General features: G+C 46.6%; 1 protein-coding gene across 6 annotated transcripts in view; it reads right to left on the reverse strand.

Moving 5' to 3' along the window:
• Nucleotides 1–22,874, reverse strand: part of HEG1 (heart development protein with EGF like domains 1) — a 104,972-nt gene that overhangs the window by 52,826 nt on the left and 29,272 nt on the right. For 5 of the 6 annotated variants that reach the window (XM_055084854.1, XM_055084849.1, XM_028492921.1 and 2 more), the window contains exons 2-3: nt 5,026–5,313; nt 3,039–3,338 (exon numbers count right to left, since the gene is read on the reverse strand). In XM_055084854.1, the coding sequence (XP_054940829.1) occupies nt 3,039–3,338; nt 5,026–5,200 (475 nt within the window). In that variant the 5' untranslated portion in view covers nt 5,201–5,313. Of the gene's footprint in view, nt 1–3,038; nt 3,339–5,025; nt 5,314–5,437; nt 5,527–22,874 lie in introns of those variants that run through there. The other variant, XM_055084857.1, reaches the window with a different exon arrangement.

The raw sequence follows: 22,874 nt of genomic DNA on the forward strand, positions 1-22,874 counted from the left end.
TCATGCCTCACCCGGTTTCCCTTTGTGCCCTGGCTTCCAGGAAGCTCAGTACTAAATTCAGTGCTCAATTGTAGCCATTTTCACATAATTCAACATACACATGTCTCTTTTTGCCTTTAAAAGAGAACTTTTTCCCCTATTAGTTGCTTTGCTTACTTTTCCCCCTAATTATCAAATAGTACATGGTCATTATAGAAAATATAAAAAGTACAGAAGGAAAAAAAGCAACAAAAGATCTAAAGCAGCAAGCAAAATAATTTCAAACAGCTTCCGATCTCTTTTTATAAAATCTGAGTTAGCTGTCTGGGCTTTTACCTGCTTTAACACATACATTTATTAGCATGCAATTTATTTTTGGAAGCAGGTAACCCCTGACTACCTGAGCCTCAGAAGAGGTTGTGCTGTGTGTATGTTTCTAGGTAGCAGAATGAGAAGTGAAAGGAGTCACCGAATACAAAGGCTGATGTGTTGGAATAACAGATGCTGGAACTAGAAAGGATCTTTAGGATCAACTGGTCTAATCCCTTCATGTTTCAAATAAGGACTTCCAGCGTCCCCAGGCCAGGCTCCTGGATGGAATCCTAGCGCTCACCTAGTGAGAAGCATCATTCATCTGACTGGTCCAAGTGCCAGGACTTTCACTGGGTCACGTTTACTAGTGGACAGAGCAGCCAAGAGTCACAAAGCACACGCCCCTACCTCACTCTCTCTTGGCTTCGATTCCCTACAGAGAGGCCAGTTGGGCTGGGTGACTCCCGGTCTGCCTCGGGCAAGTCCTGCTGGCTTTCTCAGCACTCTTGCCTGCATGCCTAGCGCTCCTAGATCCTGTGCTCAGAAAATCTAAATCTCAAGATTTGGATTTTACAGGAGGTAGGAAGTACACCAGAGCTCTGGTTAGCAGGGTAGCAGGGACCAGCCCATCATTAAAAATAAAGCAGAACTTCGTTCCCCATGTGGCTTCGGATCCTCGTTCATGTCCCCTCTGCATCCCTGCAGGGAGGAGAGCACGGGCTGTCAGGCTAGATCCAGACAGTCCTGGATGCCTGGCTATCCCCTCATTTAACAGCACACAAAGCCCCCTCCAGTATCTAAGAGGGAGGTGGGACCCTACCTAGCACAGAACATCCAGTTCACTAAGAAGAAATAGAAACACTCAGTGAAACTCAAGGAAGAGGAACGATATGGTAGAACTCTTCAAAAATTAAAAGTATAAGGTTCTAAAAGAATGAATGCTCAAGGAATTGGAGGGCTAATTATTTTTTTAGTGTTAAAAAGTATAGGTGGGGCTTCCCTGGTGGCGCAGTGGTTGCGCGTCCGCCTGCCGATGCAGGGGAACCGGGTTCGCGTCCCGGTCCGGGAGGATCCCACATGCCGCGGAGCGGCTGGGCCCGTGAGCCAAAGTATAGGTGACTACAGAGTCAAGGCCAGTAGTTGGAAACACAGGCTGATTTTCAAGTATACCACAGTATATATACCACAGTAGTGGGTTGAATTTAAAGTATAAATATTAAATGACCCTGATCAGAATCAAGTTTAGCTTCCTAGAAAATGCTTCCTTTCCACCATTTCATAAAGCTGGTTGTAAACCAATGAACCACAGAACTTTGAAGCTGGAAAGGATCGTAGCTTTTATCCTATCTAACCAATGTTTAAGAATAATCTTAAAAACCAACCTCCTAAAAATATGAATCATAAATTATATATATACACCCAGTCGGCAGGAAACTGTATACAGAGTATATGGAAGGGGAATGGGCTGCTTTAAATAGGCATTCCAGAAAGGACGTCTGGTTCTGTTTTTGCTTTGATGACATAAACCTGAACCCCTAGTCTTGTAAAGTACTTCTAAAAACCTCTGACCTATGAAAATTTTGAAATGGCAATTTCTGAAGCCACCTATTTCCCAAGAATATTTCCAACCTTCTCTTGTCCTGCTCCCTATGGCATGGAGATGAAAACACAAGAAGCACGCACAGGCTCGGTATAAAACCTTGGAAAAGAGAAACAGTGGGCAGAGTTTCCAACACTGGCCTGTGGCTGGATGAACCCTGTGATATTTGGGTACATGCTCATCACCTTACTCATCAACTGTACCTCATTGTGGGGCAGGGGAACCAAAGAGAAGTAATAAACACAATCTGTGTCTTCAAGCGGATTACAGTCTATCTGGGTAGAAGGCATGAGATAAGCTGGTGTGACAAGGTACATGGCACAGAGGCTCAGAGGAGATGGAAGTCCTGTGCAGAGACGTAACTGATGACTAGGGGTTGGAACGCAGAGAGGCCAGTGCTCCACTGCTGCAGTCTTGCAAACACCTGCCTATATAGTTTTTTTGAAATGATGCCCAGACAAATGTCTATCTATGTTATCTTTGCCATTGAAAGAAACATTTTTGCAAAAATGAAGAAATACAAATATAACTCCTCATCAAATGAAACAATGTTCACCATTTCATTCACCCCAGAATGTGGTCCCTTGTGCAAGACCACACACCAGCCACACTCAGTCTTTGTTATGTGTGTATATGTGGGGAGACGGGAAAAGCAGGGGTTGGTGGACGGAAAGGCCTAAAGCAGCCACCAGACCAACTATTATTTTCCTCCTTATACAGTTAAAGAAAATACTTTTTTTTTTTTTTTTTTTTTGCAGTACGCGGGCCTCTCACTGTCGTGGCCTCTCCCGTTGCGGAGCACAGGCTCCGGACGCGCAGGCTCAGCAGCCATGGCTCACGGGCCCAGCCGCTCCGCGGCATGTGGGATCTTCCCGGACTGGGGCACGAACCCGCGTCCCCTGCATCGGCAGGCGGACTCTAAACCACTGTGCCACCAGGGAAGCCCAGAAAATACATTTTAAACATGAACTTCAACACTGAGATAAATTGGGCAGGTTGTACTTTGAACCAATACTTTGCATTGGTGCTTACTTAAAGTCCTTTCCCCTTAGCCCCTGTGATGAGCATGTAACCAGCTGGCTATCTGGGGCTATTTATTTCTATTCCGAATGACTTCAGAGGGTGCAGCTGGGATAGCAGTACTCACATGCGGACTGGTCTGAGGGAGGGAAGTAAGCCGGTGTCCTGGAAAGAGGCAGCCAGGAGCGCTCTGGTCCTGAGGAATTTCTCTGCCTGGGGAGTGTGGTCTCTTCTCTCCCCTCCACAGCAGGAAGAGAAGACTGGGTCAAAACTGAAGTGGCAGCCACTTGGGTGTGCATAGTCACTTCTTCAGGGACCCCCTGCCCCCTTGCCGGGGAACCCCAGGATGTTCTGCTTTCCGTGTGAGAAGGGGCAGTTCTTCCTTCTGACCCTGAACTGCTGGACGGCGGGTGACGCCTTCCCAAGGCTGAAAGCAGACAGCAACAATTAAAATTCCACCAGCAGACTTCCAAATGTCTGAACAATCTTTGAGTGGGCTCACCTCTGACCTCTATAAAATAGACACGAGAAGAAATTAGGAGCCATTGTTCATTCTATGAAAAATCACCTCCTGAAGGAGAGACCACAAACCAAGACAAAGACTGTTTTCAGATCTCACAAACAAAGATTCTGCGTTTTGTGATAAAATTATCAGCAAAGGGGCACAATGAAGCTAAGTATCAGACGATAAAGAACCAGAGGTCGGCTTCTGATCATCATGACTCATCACTCACATTCCACAAAGTTGGTCCCAGAATTTACTTGAATTTAACATAAACAAAATTTCCACTATCTGGAGGACCGACAAACCCAGGCTGCATCACGTGCAGTTTCTAAGCTCTATATCCGTCATTCACGAATGGAACTTAAAATGCTGTCCTGTGTACTCTTTACAGAACTGAGTCCCCCAAGCAGACCTCCCATCACTAGGGTGTGAAACCACGGGGTCATCTTTGATGGCTTCAGCCTCTACTTTTAGGTCATCACATCACCAAGCTGTATCGATTTTATCAAGTCTTTACCAATCCCTTCCTCTCCATCCCTGAGGCCAGCAGGCCGCCTGTTAGCACCTGGAATCTGGATTTCTGTGTCTGCCTGGGTGGTCCCCTAGACTCCAGGTTCCATCTGCCCCGTCTCTCACCCCAGACATCTTATACCCATGTGCCAAGTGAACCCTGCCCAAATTCACTTTAATCATGTCACTGCCTGTTTGAGAACCTCCAGTGACTTTTCCCACCACACCAAATCAAAACTGCTTGGTTTTCAAAGTCCTCAGTAATTGTGCCTAACCCCACCCACAAGACTGTCCTACCCGCTGCTCCTCTCCTGTGTGTGACTTATGGCCGCCCCGAGGGAGGCTGCTGGCCTTGCCACCCACGAAGAGGCCACACTTCTCTTCCTTCCTCTGTATCTTTGCTCATATGGTCCAGGCATCCCACTCCTCAGCCACCCTTCCCACCAGTACAGGCTTAGGCACAAATCTCAGCTCTGAAACCTATTAACTGTTTGACCTGCACACGTTGGATTGATTAATTTCTCTAGCTTCAGTTTCCGAATTCCTAAAATGAGAGTAATGTGACCTCACCACTTGCTGTGAGAATTGAGAGACATGTTGGTATAGCGTAGGTACTCGTTGGTGCTAGTTTTCTTTGTCTTCCCTTCCTCAATCAAATCCTGCTCATCCAGCCCCAGCCCCTTCTTGAAATCCTTTGCTAAAAATGGCAAACCACAGAGCTGTGCGGACCGCAGCGAGAACAGCCATCTGAGCTACATTAACACAAACACGCAGCCAAGCAGCCCACCAGACGCGGCACCTAGGAGACTGCAGCGTGTGGCAGGACTGCTGATGTTGTGTGGATCCAGTCTGGCCGTGGAATGTAGATTCCATGGCACTGGTCAGGCCACTCAGCAAAACTGCACCCTCACCTGGTCCAGGCCTACAACTCAATTAACCACAGTGAGCCACAGGTGGAGCCTCAGGCACAGGTCTGGTTCACCCCGGGCCAGGGCTGAGCACTGCGGCTCAGGATGGGGGAAGGCAGAGACCAGCAGACATTAGGTTTTCCAGGACTGGACAAACATGCATGACATGAGTGTCATCAGCATAAACTCACCTAAGGTGCTGCTCTGGGAAGTCAGAGCGGCTGCTCTCTCAGGCCCAACAGGGGAAATGGTGAAATCTGTCCTCCTTGAGGAGTCACTTCTTCCTGTAGCTGCTGTTTCAGTTTGTGGAGTGAAGTTTCCTGGAGCATCTGAAGAAGCGTGGCTCTTCCTGGGGGTCTGAACCATCGCATCCTCTTTGGAGACCACTGTCGAAAAGTCCACTTGATTCTGATCAAAGGTAATATTTTCTGTGTGGGGTTGTTCAGTGTTGCTTTCTAGCCAGTGGTTTTTTACAGCAGCTGAAACAATAGGAAAATGGATCAGTGAGGACTTGTTGCCTTCTGAAAAGAGAAGTAAACCTTCAGAAAAGGTATATGAGCAGATATATCAGTGGAGAAGTGGATTCAAGGAGAATGATCTCACCTTTCTTTTTTCCAACAGCAATTATTCTTGCAATCCAGAGGAAGAAATTATGAAGCAACAACACTATATAGGGTTAAATTTTATAATAAGTGGAATAAGTGATGAAAATTGATAGAAAGAGACCAATTTGAAGTTACTGCTGATCACATGGGTCCTTGAAAAAAACCCGTTTTTATTTTCCTATTTGGGAATGATATTCTTCTTTCTGCTTAGGATCAGGGCTGTTGAGAAAGCTCTGCAGGGATGAATGAAGTCACTTCTATCTATACGAGTCAGGCAAAAATGGCCAATCATCGGACCAGTAAAGGCTGCAGGCAGAACCTACAGTTCAACTCAAAATATCATACACGCATGGCTGCGCACACACACACACACAATCCCAAAGGAGCAAGTTATCTTCTAGGTCAGCCCTGTCCAAGAGATGTATAAAGTAAGCCACAAATGCAAGCCACACAGGTCACTTTAAATTCTGTAGTAGCCACATTTTTTAAAGTAAAAAGAAACGGGTGAAATTAACTTTAATAAATATTTTATTTACTCCAACATATTCAAAATGGTAGTTCAATATGTAATTGATATAAAAATTACTGAGATATTTTGCATTTTTTTTTGGTATTAAACCTTTAAAATCCAGAGAGTATTCTGCTGGCCACACCTCAAAAGCACGCTAGCCACATGTGGCTAGTGGCTGCTATATGGACAGTGCAATTCTAGAGTAATGGTTCTCAACACTGTCCTCAGGCTGGTCCACTCCAACCTGAAGCAGTGGCTCACTTACTGGAGTTGGAGGGGTGGTGATTATAAATTCTTCCGTAAAGAGATTCTGACAAACTTTCCTAAGGGAATCATTTCCTCCCCAAGCCCCTTGAGAATTACTGTTTTCATGCTTCCTATTCTGTTTCCTGTAAGTGATAATTAACAGAAGCTTCCTAAGGGGGAGGGAGCTTCCTAGGCATCTGGGCTCCTCTGGAGCCCAGGCCCAGACAGGCAAGGTCCACAATCAGCTAGAAATGGGATGTGGAGGGGTGTTTCTGGGGCAGCCACCAAGTCCACAAGTTCAACTTGGGACTCTGGGGTTATGGACAGCAGTGAGTGACCCACACAGCAGGTAACCTTTGTTCTTCCTCTCTGAGCTGCAAAGGCAAGCTGGCCTCCAAAGAGGAAGGGAAAGGATTTGAGGGTGCCTTCCCTACCCTCTTGGTCAACTTGGCACAATGAGAAAAGTTATTCTCAAAAGAAGCCAGAAAAAAAGTGATGTGGGGAGGCAGAAGGGACTTAAAACCCATGCGCCAAAACTGGTAAGCCATGAGCAAAGGGAAGGAAATGGATTTAGCTCTATTACAGCCTCAAAATGAGCGTGAGACTTGGCCAATGGTGAGCATGGCTGGGCCTGTGGAAGCAGCCACGTCCCCTTCTTCAGGGAACAAAGGATGGATATCCCAAGATCCAGTCAGCTCAAGGAATTCCAGTCTTCAAAAGGAAAAGAATGGCCACATGAAGAAAGGACATGGTTAGCACTGAACCATGCTGTCTCCCTGGAGGGTTGACTAAAAATGGAAGGCAGGGAAAATGCATGCTATAAACAAAACTAAAAGGTAGACAATAGTCCTGCAGTATCCTGAATAACCCTGCCACTGACAACAACTAAAAATGCTGAATAAAATGGTTTTTTTAAAAAAAAAAAAAACTTCTAAATGCATTGCTGAGTTGGCACACAAATCTTGTGAGGTCAAAAATGAACTGAGAGTTGGAATTCAGAGAGTTGAGGTAACTCTGAAGCTGGCAGCTGCCCTGGGGCACCTGTTCAATATTTGTGACCTTGAACTTCTGTTCTGATGGCCACAAGGATGCAGGAGATAAGAGACAAAATTCTTAAGGAGGGAGTCTGAGAGGAAACTCCTATATGAAGTTAGGACCAGGGCTATACCTTGGATGTAAGGCAAATAGAAACAAACCTGCCCTGCAGAAGAGGACAGCAAGGAAATCTGGAAAAATAACTCTCACTCAAGAATTTATAACCATAAAGCTAGCCCTCATACGGGGGTGCAGCACATAGTCACAATACCTGTGTGGTCTAAACCTCAAGCCAAGGGTGTGTTTAAAAGTGGTCCTGGGCTTCCCTGGTGGCACAGTGGTTGAGAGCCCGCCTGCCGATGCAGGGGACAGGGGTTCGTGTCCCGGTCCGGGAAGATCCCACATGCCGCGGAGCGGCTGGGCCCGTGGGCCATGGATAGAGATTACCATACTAAGTGAAGTAAGTCAGAGAGAGAAAGACAAATATCATATGATATCACTATATGTGGAATCTAATTTTTTTTTTGGTCATCCCTCACAGCATGTGGGATCTTAGTTCCCCAACCAGGGATCGAACCTGCCTCCGCTGCATTGGAAGTGCAGAGTCTTAACCACTGGATAGCCAGGGAAGTCCTGGAATCTAATTTTTTTTTTTTTTTTTTTTTTTTTTTTTTTTTGTTATGCGGGCCTCCCTCTGTTGTGGCCTCTCCCGTCGCGGAGCACAGGCTCCGGACGCGCAGGCTCAGCGGCCATGGCTCACGGGCCCAGCCGCTCCGCGGCACGTGGGATCCTCCCTGGAATCTAATTTTAAAAATAATACAAATGCCTCTGTGCTTTGTGACCACCTAGAGGGGTGGGATAGGGAGGGTGGGAGGGAGGGAGACGCAAGAGGGAAGAGATATGGGAACATATGTATATGTATAACTGATTCACTTTGTTGTAAAGCAGAAACTAACACACCATTGTAAAACAGTTGTACTCCAATAAAGATGTTAAAAAAAATAATAATAATACAAATGTACTTATTTACTAAACAAACAGTCTTACAGATATCAAAAACAAACTTATGGTTGTCAAAGGGGAAATGTAGGGAGGAGGGATAAATCAGGAGCTTGGGATGAACATACACACACTGCTATGTATAAGATAGGTAACCAGCAAGGACAACTGTATAGCACAGGGAACTCAATTCAATATTCTGTGATAACCTATAAGAGAAAAGAATCTAAAAAAGAATGAATATATGTATATGTATAACTGAATCACTTTGCTGTACACCTGAAACTAACAACACTGTAAATCAACTATACACCAATAAAATTAAAATTTTTATAAAAGTAGTCCTGAACCTTGTGAATACACTAAAAGCCAGTGAATTATATACAGGCATACCTCATTTTATTGTGCCTCACAGATACTGCATTTTTTACAAATTCAAAGTTTGTGGTAACCCTGTATCAAGCAAGTCTATTGGTACCAACAGCATTATTTTTAACTAAGATATGTACATTGTATCTTTTAGACATAATGCTATTGCATACTTAACATACTACAGTATGGTGTAAACATAACTTTTATATGCACTAGGAAACCAAAAATTTCATGTGACTTGCTTTATTGTGATATTCACTTTATTGCAGTAGTCTGGAATTGAACCCACAATATCTCTGAGGTATGCCTGTACTTTAAAAGGCTGAATTTTATGGTATATAAATTATATCTCAAACCACACACACACACACACACACACACACACACACACACACACACACACACACGCATATTCTGTTACTGGGGAGGAAAAGTGGTCCTGATATACAGTGCCTCTGGGTACTTGGCAGAAACAAATGTGAATTCTCTCTCTAGATAAACATACCTTCTATCCAATTTTATTATTTACTGATAAAATCCTAAGGAATAAGAGATCACAGTAAAAAAAAATCACAAAATAAACAAGAAAAAGGCATCTGTAGGCAAAAGTCAGCAAACTAGACAAGCAAAGACTTCAACTACTAGAATTATCAGACAAAGAATGTAAGTATACAAAACTCCATGAAAAGAAATAAGAAGAAATTGAAAATGAGAGAAAAAGACACTATACATAATGGCCAAAAAATTTGAAAGAAATCTGAATGGAAATTCTAGAATTGAAAAAATAATAATAATTAAAATTAGGAAACTTAACAGCAGATTAGATACGGCTGAAAAGAGAATTAAGAATTACAAGACAGATGACAAGATGCTGAGATGATATGAAAATATAGAAACTATGAAAAAGAGGTGAAGAGACAAGGAAGATAGAGTGAGAAAGTCCAACATATATCTAATAGGAGTTCTAGGAGGAGAAATGAGAAAAAGGAGAAATGGCTATATTCAAAAAGGTAATGGCGGACTTCCCTGGTGGTGCAGTGGTTAAGAATCCGCCTGCCAATGCAGGGGACATGGGTTCAAGCCCTGGTCCAGGAAGATCCCACATGCCACAGAGCAACTAAGCCCGTGTGCCACAACTACTGAGCCTGCGCTCTAGACCCCGCGAGCCACAACTACTGAAGCCTGCAAGCCACAACTACTGAGGCCACGTACCGCAACTACTGAAGCCCACGTGCCTAGAGCCCGTGCTCCGCAAAAAGAGAAGCCACCACAATGAGAAGCCCAAGCACCGCAACAAAAAGAGTAGCCCGCTGCTCGCCACAACTAAAGTCCACGCACAGCAATGAAGACCCAACACAGCCAAAAATAAATAAAATTAAATTAAACAAAAAAAAGAATGAAAACAAGAGCGAATCCTGGATAACAATAGCACATAAGTTGGAAGGGGATGATCAGAATCATGTTGTATTGGAGAAGGTAACTTTAAGCTGTGTCAGAAATGCACTTTAAAGTTCCTCAAGCTGACCCTAAAGTATAAAAGTGGTAGAGCTTGGAATGATATAAAATTTCCATTGAGAGAAATCAATGAACATTGCCTGAAACCAAAACCAAAAAAAAAAAAAAAAACCAATAAAGAGTAACATAAGCATGTTATTTAGAGATATGGACATAATTCCTAAAAGAATCAGTTGAAAGGGCTGAAAGTGGGAAGCAGAAAATGACAATGGTAGGAGTGGTCAGGGTTTTTATAATAGCCTTATAAAACATATTTGATCTTTAAACCATGCATAAGTTTGATAAAAATAAAAATTAAATTTTACAAGACAAGCCCCTGATGTCACTAGCCTGGGATTCCAGAAGAACAGTATCCCACCGCCCCCTGTTTAGCTCTGGATGTGCCTCTACTCCTTTGATTGCGTATGAACTGTTCCTCAGAAAAGGGATTAACAAACCACGCAGGCTGGGGCAGGCAGCACCCCAGGCCACACTCTCTGCCGTTCAAGGTCTTGTTTGATTGTGAACATCAAGTGCTTTACACCATTCCAGGCTGTATCTCAGGAAGAACAATGAGTCAAACGCTAAAATATTTACTGAAGTCCAAGGACGAGTCCTTGCAGAAGCCCTGAGTTGTTTAGGGCTCCTGTGGTTGAATTTCATTTGTGGTATGGCTCTCTATTCAGCACAGGTGTAAACCCTGAGTGGGAGAGCAATTCAGAGTAAAGTGCACGGGACTGGACAGGGACCCACCACATGCAGGGGAAGGTATCGGGGAACCTGCTCTTCCTCTTTGTGGAGAAGAGAATTGGCCCTAGAGAAAGGAGAAGGTATGCCTCAGGCTGCGGAGCCTGGGCCAGCTGGGCAGTGAGGAGAAGAGGCTGTGTGCCACCAGACACTCAGGGCCAGCCTTGGGGGTTAGGAAGGGGCGTCCCGAGGCTCAGGGGAGGCTGGCACTCCTCACCTCATCCATCCCTCTCCCCCGAGGGTCAGAGGCGATTGCTCAAGCCCCACTCACATCCCGTGGCAACTGAGCCACACCGACCAGCCTCATACTGGAGTTCAGATGTCCCAATTTCCCAGGTGTCTTTTGAGCTGGAAATACCATCCTTCCCTCTGCACTCAGCCCCCTGTGTCAGGCCATCACTTTCCCTTGTACCATGAATGGAGATTAAATTAACAAGAGAGTTTTACTGCTTTGCCTGTTTTTTTTTTTTTTTTTCCCCAAGTTGACAACTTCCACTTCTGTAATGTCTTAATGTTCCAAAACATCTGTTTGTGAACCAACAACATCAGGGATGCTAGCTCGGCCCAGGAGTAGGATGTCCTAATTAGCAGCTGCTACAGAGTCAACTCCTCCCCACCCACCCCATGATTTGGGGTTTTTCAGCTTGCACTGTTCCTGAGCAGTGTAGTGGGTGTTTGCGGGGAGTGTGCCGTCATCCAAAGAGGCAATTTCTTCCCGGCGGCCCAGCCGCCCCCATGCTGCACCATCTACCGCTGCCGCGGCCCCATGTCAAATGCCGCCAGCTACACTCTCGATTCTGGGGCACAGTGTTGAAGCACAAGCGCTTTATTTTCGTTTCCCTCCATTTAGATTCAGATCTCACTACCCAGTGCTAAGTGTTTTCACCTGTGTTATCTCATTTGATGCACGTGACAGCTGGTCAAGTAGGTGTCATGGCACATGGAGAGACTGAGGGGCAGAAAGATTGATTGTTCAAGGTCACAGGCTCAACAGCAGGGAGAAAAGAATCTGAACCCAGGTCCCCTTCCATCACACCCCCACTTATTCGGTGACACGGGGCCCCCAAGGCACTAACCAATGAGCAGGGCCAAAGAAAGTCTCACCAGCCTCCAAACTTCAGCCTTAAACCCAACTGCACTCCCTGTTTCTAAGAGGAACGAGATGGTGCCTATCACGTGGGCTTTGGAATCGGACAGACTTGGCTTGACAGCAGCTGCATGTTATTAGCTGGAAGACTGAGCAACAGGACTTCTAAATTAGCTTCTAACTCAGAGATGAATTTCACGGGGAATGAAAAGAATGAGAACAAAGAAGTAGTGCCTGGATGGAGAATGAATTTATGGGAGAAGAAAAGTCTGTTTTCAAAATATGAAGTTTGGGGTGATGTTATAACTTCCAGGTGGAAATGTCTGACGGGCAGTTAGTTAAGATGTGGGCTACTGATCAGGAGGAAGGACAAAGAGGTGGCAGATGAAGGGGAAAGTAGGGGGTCAAGGACTGAATTGAAGGGGAAAACTTGAATTTGGCGGGAGGAAAGGAGCCAGTGAAAGACACACGGATGACAAGGGAAGGATAGGATGACATTAAAAGTAGGAGTCAGGAAGGCTGTGCATGCAGAGATACAGCAGAGAGAGGCCATGGACACCAGGCCTGCAAAAAGTCCAGAGATGAGTCAACCAAAGTCGCCAGGACTTGCCCGAGTGTCGCTTGGAAGATGGAAGATGAAGGTCAGATGGCTAGGGGTTAAGGTTCACGAGGGAGAGGTTCTGGAAGGTCAGTAAGACACTGACCCCTAGCTGTGGAATTCCCCATTCCTGTCCCCCCACCCCTTGGAGCTTTCCTGGGATCCTCAACTTGGGAAACTCTTCAGAGCGCTGTGGAGCTGGGTGCCTTGAATCTGCATGGTTGTATCTTAGAACTATGATAGCAGGTTTCTTTGTAATTTTAAAAGATTTTCCTAAAATTCAATTGCTCACACAGGGAGGGAAGAAAAGAGACTTCAAAAAGATAGAGAGACTGCAACCCCGCCCCCCCCGCCCGCCGGCTTTCTTTTTAATCCCTTTGGTGTGATGGATGTGGAAACCACAAGAGGAGGAGGATACTGTTCACAGGAACTTTAAGGGAGAAGGAAATTAGGCTCCTATTCTCAGAGATGAACTTAAGAAATCCCACACGTTCACAATCTGCAAAGCACTTTTTACAGGATAATTTCGGGGGGGCTAAGTTATCCTGTTAGATCCTGACATTCTGAGTGGCAGGTAGGATAGGAATTCTTGCCCCATTTTATAGAAGAAAAAACTGACTGAGGCTCAGTACTGAGGTCATTTGCCCAGAACAACCCAGAAAATAAGTGGCAGGGCAGAGACTAGAGGCCAGCTCTTTCATTCCAGTGTCTTTCCTAATTAACACACCCACATGAACACCAGTATGGACCAAGAGAGAAGCTCAGCCAGCTCTTCCCAAACTAATGTATGGTGTGTGTGGCCTGCTTCGCTAGCTAGCACCCACAGGGCTTTGCATCATTCATTCTGGGCAGAGTTGGGAAATCGGCTGGGTTGTCTGTGGTGCCCCCATCCCTCTCCAGAGGCGACCTCTGTCCTTAGGGACGCCAGCAACCAACTACTCTGACCCTCACATGACAGGACTGGGGCCCAAAGGGGTAGTAACAGTTCCAAATCCACAATGTGGTCAGTGAGCAGCATTTATAAATTTTTTTAAATGTTCACTTTCACACTCATTAGGATAGCTATTATCAAAGAAATGAAAAATAAGAAGTGTTAGCAAGGATGTGGAGAAATTGGAACCTTAGTGCTTTGCTGGTGGGAATATAAAATGATGCAGTTACTGTGGAAAACATTTTGGTGGTTCCTCAAAAACTGAGACATAGAATTACCAGATGTTCCGGCAATTCCACTGCTAGGCATATATATACAAAAGAACTGACAGCAGGGAATCAGATACTTGTATACCCATGTTCATAGCAGCATTATTCACAATAGCCAAAAAGTGGAAGCAACCCAAGTGCCCGTCAACCGGTAGATGGATAAACAAAATGTGGTATATGCATACAATGGAATATTATTCAGCCTTACAAGGGAAGGAAATTCCGACACATGTTACAACATGGGTGAACCTTGAAAACATCATGGTAAGTGAAATGAGCCAAACGCAAAAGGAAAAATATTACATAATTCCACTTATCTGAGGTACCTAGAATAGGTAAAGTCATAGAGACAGAAAGTAGAAGAGAGGTTAGCAGGGGCTGGAGGGAGGGAGGAATGGGGAATTATCACTTAATGAGTTTCTACTTGGAAAATGAAAAAGTTCTGGAAATGGGTGGTGGTGATGCTTGTATAACATTGTGAACGTAATCAATGCCAGTGAATTGTACACTTAAAGTGGTAAAAATGGTAAATGTTACGTTACATATATTTTACCACCATAGAAAATACATATATTTACTGAGCATCAAACCACACACAAGACATGGTGGAATCTGCTCCAAGGAGCTTCCTGCTTCCAAGAGAGCCGAACCATGGAAATAAATCCCTGTGATGCTGCTGGAGTGTAGGGAGTGGCCCAGCAAGGCAGAGGGGGCGCCCGGGGAGTCTGGAAGGTGCAGGGCTAAGGCCAGAATCCCATCCTCCCTTCCCCAGCTGCCTCCCCCTCCTCCAAACACCCCCGGCCTTCCATAGCAGAGCCCTCATGGCCTCACTGTCTGCACCTCAGGAATCCTCCAAATGAGGGGGATTTCAGGCCAGATGGCCAGCGGCAGGATATTTTGGGGCAGGCAGGAACCTTGGGCGCTTGGGGGGAGGGTGGCTGCAATCTCACCAGAAAGGCAGCCGCCTACTCAGCTCGGCCACTCTGGGCAGTGTTTTGAAACGCTGCTGCGGATGTAATGATTCTGGGTGGAGGACATTTAGGAGCCAAATGAGTTTGTGTGAACAAAAGACTCAGCTCTCGATCTGGACTGTCCAGGGCTCTCGGGGAGTTTCGTTTCCTTCCTTGTTCTTACCCTGAAAGGAGCGGCCCCAAGAAAAAACATACACATCGAGAAGTGTTTGGACTTAAACTCCGATGATGTGATTTTTAAAAAGATTCCCCTGGAACAGCCCCTCGTAATGAAAAGCATGAAGTTTACAAGGCACATTATCCTCCCCTCCCCGTGAGAGATTCAGCTTTTGTCCAGATGACCATCCTCCAGGACAAAGGCTGAGCCGTGACCCAGAGTCGGCCGACCTGGAGCCCCTGGGTCTCGGGTCAGGCTTCCAGAAAGGGAATCACCCCTGAGGCGGCCTCAGGGGCACTAAGGAAAGAGGCTGCCTATCCAGGCAGGAATGAAAGATGAAGGACCTTGGTGTGACCTCATGCTCCTTGCTTTAAAAATGATTCTATAGGTTTAAGGGGAAAAAAGGACCTTGAGAAACAGCCCTAGGGTCAAAGGTCAGAAGATTCCCATTCAATTAAACAAGTAAACAAAAAGGCTTTCTGTTGGGGGCCTATACCTTGTGCCTCGGTTTTCTTTCCCCCTCTTACCCTCTGAAAAATAAACACCCATGGAGGGGCTGAAGAAGAGGCTCCTTAGCAAAGAGGCAGTTTTGAGAAAGAGGCCAAAGCAAGCGGCGCCAGAGGTGAAGGTCGGGGTTGGGGGGAGCCAGCCTCCCTGCCTCCCGCGAGGTCACCCTGACATTCGCTCACACCCAAAGAGGAAGCCTGGTGGCAGGGCTCCACCAAAGGAGGCCTGCCAGGTTAGTGAAACAATAAAGAGGCAAGGAAAACATCCTGGTTCCGAGGAGGAAGGGGGAGAGGCGTGGGAAGGGGGCAGGAAGCACCGCTACCGGGGCGGCGGGCGAACTGAGCCAGACACCGGTGCCTTTACACATTCTGGGGGTCCATTTACTCCACTGACTTGTGAGAAGTGGCCCAGGACTTTAAGGAAACCAGAGAAGCATCATTTGTCTGGAAAGTTTACAGCATTAAAAAATGTACACATTGGACCGATGTTGAGGCCTGGACTGGGGAAGGGGAGGAAGGTGGTCGCCAAGGTCACTGCCTCTCAAGGGACGGGGGACGGGGGTTGGGGTGGGGGGGGCTCAGCGTGGGAACGCCAGGAGCCTGCAGGGGCTTAAGTAAAATCTATTTCAGAAGATACATTAAAGGTTTACTGATATAGCCTTTTAAAATTAAGATTGGGAAACATGACACTAGATTCAAAAATAACCAATATTTAAAAAATCAGTTGTATGCCATAGCCAGTGAAGAAAAAAGATAAAATAGAGGGAGAAGAAAGGAAGGGGGCTGAAAAGAGAAATAAAACAAAAGGGAAAAACTTACAGAGGGAGGGAGAAATAAAGCTAGGGAGAATGTTTTTTATAAAGATGCCCACCAGAGTAGGGTAATGATTGGCTATTATTATGGCAGCCCAAATGAGGGGAGTACTTGCTCCCTGCAGGCACGTGCTCAGCATTTCACAGGGACTGTCCCAGTTAATCCTCTTGGCAATCCTGGGAGGTAGGCACCATTATTATCCCTATTTTCTGATAAGGACACTGAGGTATAGTGAGATAAGTAAATTGGCCAAGGTTGCAAGGCAAACAGTAGCACTTGGTATCAACCCAGGTCTGTCTGACTCCAAAGACCAATTTAAAAAGACAGAAATAAAGAATGAAGGATAGGAAAGGATGGAGCAAAACAAAGACAGCTTCTGAAAGGGAAAGCAGGAAAGGGCTGAGGAGGACCTCCTGGTGTGCTTCCAGGATGACCTCCAAGGGACTCCGGGGTCCACACTGCGGCTTCACAACCCAAATGGGGTGACACACCTTGACAGCCTAGGTGGCCCACTGTCCAAATGGAATTATGTGTACTTAATTCCATCTGATTAACAAGTGATGGGATTTAGGAGGAGGAAGGAAGAAAGGGAGGAAGTGAGGATGGGAGGAAAGAAGGGAGGGAAGAGTCCACCCTTATTACCTGTGAGTGAGAAAAGGCAATGAGACAAAGATGATGGAGGTTTTGAATGTGCAATGGAGAGATTAATAGGACCGTTATCAGGCAAAGGGTGGTCGGGTCTAGGGGAGGAAAGGTTATATGTCTGCGTTTATAACCACTATCTGTGCTGTTGAAAGTGAAGCAGGATAAATGAAGGTGTCAATGTCTGACTGCTGGCTGAAGGCTTGGAACTGGGTTTCTGCAGAGAAGAAAGAGGAGGATCTCCCCTCAGAGAAAATAGGTGAAGCCCTGCTGTCTTCCCTCCATGCCTTCCTTCCTGCAGTCCTCCTACCTAGAGTGCCCTGCTTGCTTCCCCTTGGCCTTCTGGCAAAATCTGACTCATTTCTCACGCGCAGCTCAGAGGCCACCACCTCCAGGAAGCCTTCCCAGAGACAACTCTCTCCCTCAACACTACTGTTTCACCTTGTTATACAATTATATCTTACATGATCCCATTTCTGTGTCCCTTATGAGAGACTGTGGCTCAATAAGTGGAGATGCTCAATAAATGTTCACTTCACTGAGCTGGAGGGAGAAGGCCAAGGGCAGAGCTGTGAGGAACTTCCCATTTGGTGGGAGGGGCAGAGATGGGAAGGAGCTATTTAGCCAGTGCCAGCTGAGAGGACAAAGAGAAGGAGGCTTGAAAAAGGCCACTGAGATTTCCTAGAATGTTCTCCCACTTTCTTCTCACCTCCTGCATCTACCTTCTCCATAGAGCCCCACCTCACTTACAGTAATGATACTGCCCGATGTGTTCCAGGGGAGCATTAATGACTAACCCATACACAGCACATGCATGTTTACAAAGCTCGTCCATGTGGATTGATTCACTTCACCCCTACAACAACACTGTGAGGTGGATACAACTGGTATTATCCTCTCCATTTTACAGATATGGAAGTTGGCTCAGAGCTGAAACGGCTTGCCCAAGGTCACAGTCAGTTCATTGTATTATAACTCATTACTTGCTATGTCTACATTTAAACGTGTTTTCACAGTCATAATTATATCTGCTTCTCCTCAAAAGCCTTGTTAAGGAAGCAGAATAGACATTATCATCTTCATTTTTAACATAAGGGAAGGAAGACCCAGAGATGTTAGGCAGCTGCCCAGTACCACATACCTAGAAAGCAAAGGGGTTAAGAGCAGAAGTCCTCTGACCCCATCAGAGCCCTTGAGCCACCACAGGCATCTGTCTTCCCAGCTCTGCCAGCGGCATTCCATTACCACAAGGCACAACTATACTATAAATAATTCCCAGCAAACCACAAGAATTCACCTACCCAGTGAGTCTGATCCCCTTCAAGGAGGTCCCACCAAGACCACACTTATTCCAACAACGCTGTCACTGCCCGAGCTGTTTTCTAAAAATCTCTAATTTTCAATAGAGCCTGCAGAATATTATTCTCTTGAGTTTCCTGGATAACGACAATTGTTTCATCCTTTGATAAGGCGTTTAGATTATTTTGGACACAGACACAAATTCAAAGCTCAATCTAGTGACTGATGAAGGCGATCAAGATGAGTGAACACATTTTGGATCCAGGAGGAGGTTTAACTGCAAAAACTCAGCAGTGAGTCGCTTGTGCCCCACACACTGGTTCTAAAGGTAGCTCCCAACTCCTTCAAACACTTTGGAGGCGTGTCAATAACCTCCAAAGGTTCTGACCTGGAGGAGAACACTCATTGGCCATAGAGGTCCAACTATGACTGATTTTCAAAGGCTTATTATTTTGGAGTCACATATACCTCATATTCTGTTTTTGTTGAATCCTAATTGTTTCACGAGTGTTAACTGGGCCTCCTCAGATGATTATAGGCAAGGGCTGTGGCACTGAGTTTTTCTGACTTCAAATCTTGCTCTTTTCTCTGAAGCTAAGGAGAGAGAGAGAGTGCTAGAAGACCACAGGTGAAGTTGGCAGGGGTCCAGGGTGAGAGCGGACTAGGTAACAGAGGTCCTTGGAAAGTGGCCTTGAGCCCTCTGCATTCAGAACTTGTCCCCTGGCCAATGAGCCTGGAGGTGAAGGGTGCGTTGTCACCAATACAATGGTCAGTGTTAATAGACATTGGTTTCAGGAGAGTCATTGTGGCCAGTATTTACAGAGCTCTCCTGCCCAGGCACCTCGCAATCTGCTCCACAGGGGATTACGACACTATATTCCCTGAGCAGGGGCCTATTATTAGCCCATTTGACAGATGAGAACCTGAAGGCGCAGAGAGGCTGAATAGCCTACCAGGGTCCCACAGCTGGCCAGTGGCACTGTTAGGATTTGGATTGAGGCTATCTGACCCCCCCAGCCAGGACCTCCCCAGGTCTGTGAGTGCAAAGCCAGGAGGGCTCTCATCCACACCCGGCAAAAGATGATCCCAGAAAGTCTCACCCATGGCATCAACAAACGTCCTGGTGGCCCCAGAGGCCACAGGAGTGACACTCATCCCCACGTTGAAGCTGCTTCCATCTCCTCCTACCACCCGGGGAAGGAAAATGGAGTGGTTTTCAATACTAGCCTAACATATGGTAATCACTAGTCACGACCTTGCCCAAAGAACAAAAATCCCACCAGATTACAACCGGGTGTCCCTCTTCCGTATCCTTGCGACTCCTTCCTCCAATGCGACCGCCTCAGTTCAGATGCCCAGGATGGCGCAGGGCCAGCTGGAGAGCTTGACCTTGGCCTCTGCCCTCTTCTCCTCGCCCCGTCTTCCTCCCTGGTCTTCGTCTCCCAACTTATCAAAGACATCGGAGCAGAAACTTGTCAAACTTATCAAATCCATCTCCTTGCCTCCAGCAGCCCAGAGAGGCGGGGCCTGCTGTTATTCAGGGTCTCCAGTGAGTTGAGAGCCTCCCCTCCAGCGCTCCCAACAACTCCAGGAACTGGGAACACAGAGCCTTCCCTGCTTCCTACACCATGTGACCTGCCAGCTTTCCTCACACACTCACATGGCATGAAGTTCACGTACCCCAAACCAAAATATAGCTCAAAAACAGTGTGTGCATTTTGAACAGCCTCTGTAGCCTTGCCGGCTCCTTAAGAGGTCTTATACCAGGAGCCCTCGACCACGTGGTGGTACAGGTGCTTCTGCAGTAGTACCCGGGCAGTGGCTGGACACCCGGTGGCCGCAGGCTGGACAGGGCCTGTGCTGGGCGCTAGGGCACAAAGAGGGATAAAATCTACTGCTTCCTCCCAAGGAGCTGCAGGTCTAGTGGGCTCAGAAGTGCACATTCGTGTGGCCCTTCCCTGTCCCTCACACAGGCTCCGAAAGCTCCTGGACCTCAAGCTAAGGAGCCTGGTGTTGAACCTCCTCACATTTTATACCAGCATCAGGGAAGTCGAGAGGTGTTCACAGGATAAAGATGGGGCCTCTCAGAAAGGGAGCTTTTAGCATGGGATGGACCATCATTTCATAAAGAAATGGAGGCCCGAGGGGAAGTGAAATGCCCAAAGTCACATGCTGACTAAGTGGCAGAGCCAAAACTTGACCCCGGACCTTTTGGGCCAGTTTTCACCTCTAGCCACTCCAGTTGCTGGAGCACCATTTCTACCCCCAACTACAGCTCTGTCACTGTGATGGTCGTGAAACTGCTTCACCGGTTTCTAGAACCTTTCCAGGAATACCTATGTCTATGAGCTGCAGCCATCACATCATTCGCTGGATGCATCTGGATTTGTGAGATAATCTCCCAATCTAAGGCGACCTCACATCTTGCATTGCACCCTGAACAAAGAGACCAAAAGTTTCTGAGCACAAAGTGAAATTACTGACTCTGGCTGGAAATCAACCAGGGGAGATGAGGCAAAAGAGTGAGAGCCCTAAAATGAAATGGAGAGTCTTCTTTTTCCTCCTTATTTTGGACATAAGCTTATCATTTAGTGAATAAAGATGGATCTTCTAAGGTCCTTTCTAATCCTGAGGATGTAGGATTTTCTGAACGTAAAGAGAATTCTCAAAGTGCTCTATAGACCCCAAACAAAACACTAATTTTGCCCAGTACTCCACAATTTAAGGGATCAATTATTGCCAATGAAATGACTCTAATTTAGAAAGATGCAAAGTCCCCGTGGCATTCTCTTGCCCCATCCCCAATTCTGTATTCTAGTTCCTTCTAAAATACTGTATTTCCCTTCCATCTGGTCACTTAGCCAAGGCACTGTGCTAGGCTACCTCCCTTCCCAGATGCAGGCTCCCTGGACACAGCGTGGTGGATAGCTTGCCAGCCTGCTCTGGAGAGACCCACTTCCCTCAGCAGTGTCCACCAAACTTCCTGCTTGTCAGATGCCCTGCACAGTCAGTCACCCACAGAAACATCTTCTCCTCAACCTGCTGGTGAAAGTATAATTTGGTGTAATTCAAAGGGGCCATTTGGTAGTACTGCCAAGGATCTTAAAATTGTCCACATCCAGGAATTAACATTCAGCAAATAATCAGATATAAATACAAAAATCTTTGCACAAAGATATTTAGTCACAGCATTATTTATGACAATGAAAAACTGAAAACAGTCTACATATCCAATAAAGACATAGCTAGAAAAATGTTACCATATAGTGGAATAATATCTATTCTGGATATTCATACGGCTATACACATGGATTGATATGTAGATAGATAAATGGATAGTTAGATAGATATAGTTAGATAACTTTATATTCCATGTAATTGAGAAATAATAACAATTGCTAATATTTTAATACACTTCTAGTAGTTGGAATATAGGTGATAATTTATTTGTTGCTTTTACTTCTCTATAACTTCCAAATGTTATATGATAAACATATATTAACGCTTATAATCAGGAAAAGAAAAAACATTTAAAAAGGAAAGACAACCATGCAGCTTGGAAGTACCGAAGGCTGGCACTTTATCCTGAGCCTAAGTTAAAAATGTCACCTCATGGCCTCACTGTTGACTGACGGCTAGCCAGGCATCTTTGGCCTGAGGGTCCCTGCTCTGGCAGGGGAAACAAACATCAGGGAGGAGGGGCCCCGGCCTGATGAGGGAGAAGCATCCTCACCCTCTGACAGCTCCTGGGCCAACAAGGGAAGCGGGAACACAATAAGCAAAAGGCGAACACTCCCGAAACGTGCATCCAAACCCTTGTCTCCAGAGATTCCGCCACAGCAGCTCCCCAGCCATGGACCCTGACCACACCCCACCCCATAGCAAGGATGCAGACCTCTCTGCTCCACCAGCAGCCCCTCTGCCCTCTCCCTCCCCTGGAGAAGACTGCCCAGTCCAGTGTCCTACTGCGCTGGGGGGTAAAGCAGGAGGGAGGTGTTGGCTTGCCGATCCAGGAGTGTGAGGACAGCTCTGTCACAGAGACAGTGCTGCAACCGCGCACCCCTCTTCCTGCCTCCCACTCTCACATCTGAAGCAATCATGTATTCCACAAATCCATGAGTCCTTACCACGGGTCAGGCCCTCAACTAGCCCTGGCTTCCCACAGTCTGTTCTCCACATCACTCCTCTGTTTAACACCCCTCCTGGGGCCTAGAAGACAGTCTGCCCTCCTCACCGCCTTCTCCTGGTCCCACATGACCCAGTCACCGTGGCCTTCCTTCTCTCCATCCTGAAACAGGCAAGCTCGTCCCAGCCTTGGGGCATGTGCACTGGCTGCCTCCTCTGCCGGCAAGGCTGGCTCCACTACACCCGGGGACACCCTGTGCCTGTCTCCAGGACAGGAAGGGCCTGGGCATGTAGAAGCAACAGTCTGGTGGGTTAGGACGGGGAGTGGAGTGAGAAGAGGCCAGAGAGCTAACAGGGTCAGACCTGCTGACCTTGTGTGATTTTATCTCAGCACGACGGCAAAGCCGTCGGAGGGTGTTCAGCCCAAGAGTGAGGTGACCTGAATTACATTTTAAGAAGATCACTCTGGCTCCTGTGAGCATGAAGTCGAGGGAGAGCACGAGTGGATGCAGGGAGAACAGAAAAGAGGAAGCCTCGGGCTTCCCTGGTGGCGCAGTGGTTGAGAGCCCGCCTGCCGATGCAGGGGACGCGGGTTCGTGCCCCGGTCCGGGAAGATCCCACATGCCGTGGAGC

This window comes from Physeter macrocephalus, chromosome 1, assembly GCF_002837175.3.
Source record: "Physeter macrocephalus isolate SW-GA chromosome 1, ASM283717v5, whole genome shotgun sequence".
Lineage (NCBI taxonomy): Eukaryota > Metazoa > Chordata > Mammalia > Artiodactyla > Physeteridae > Physeter > Physeter macrocephalus.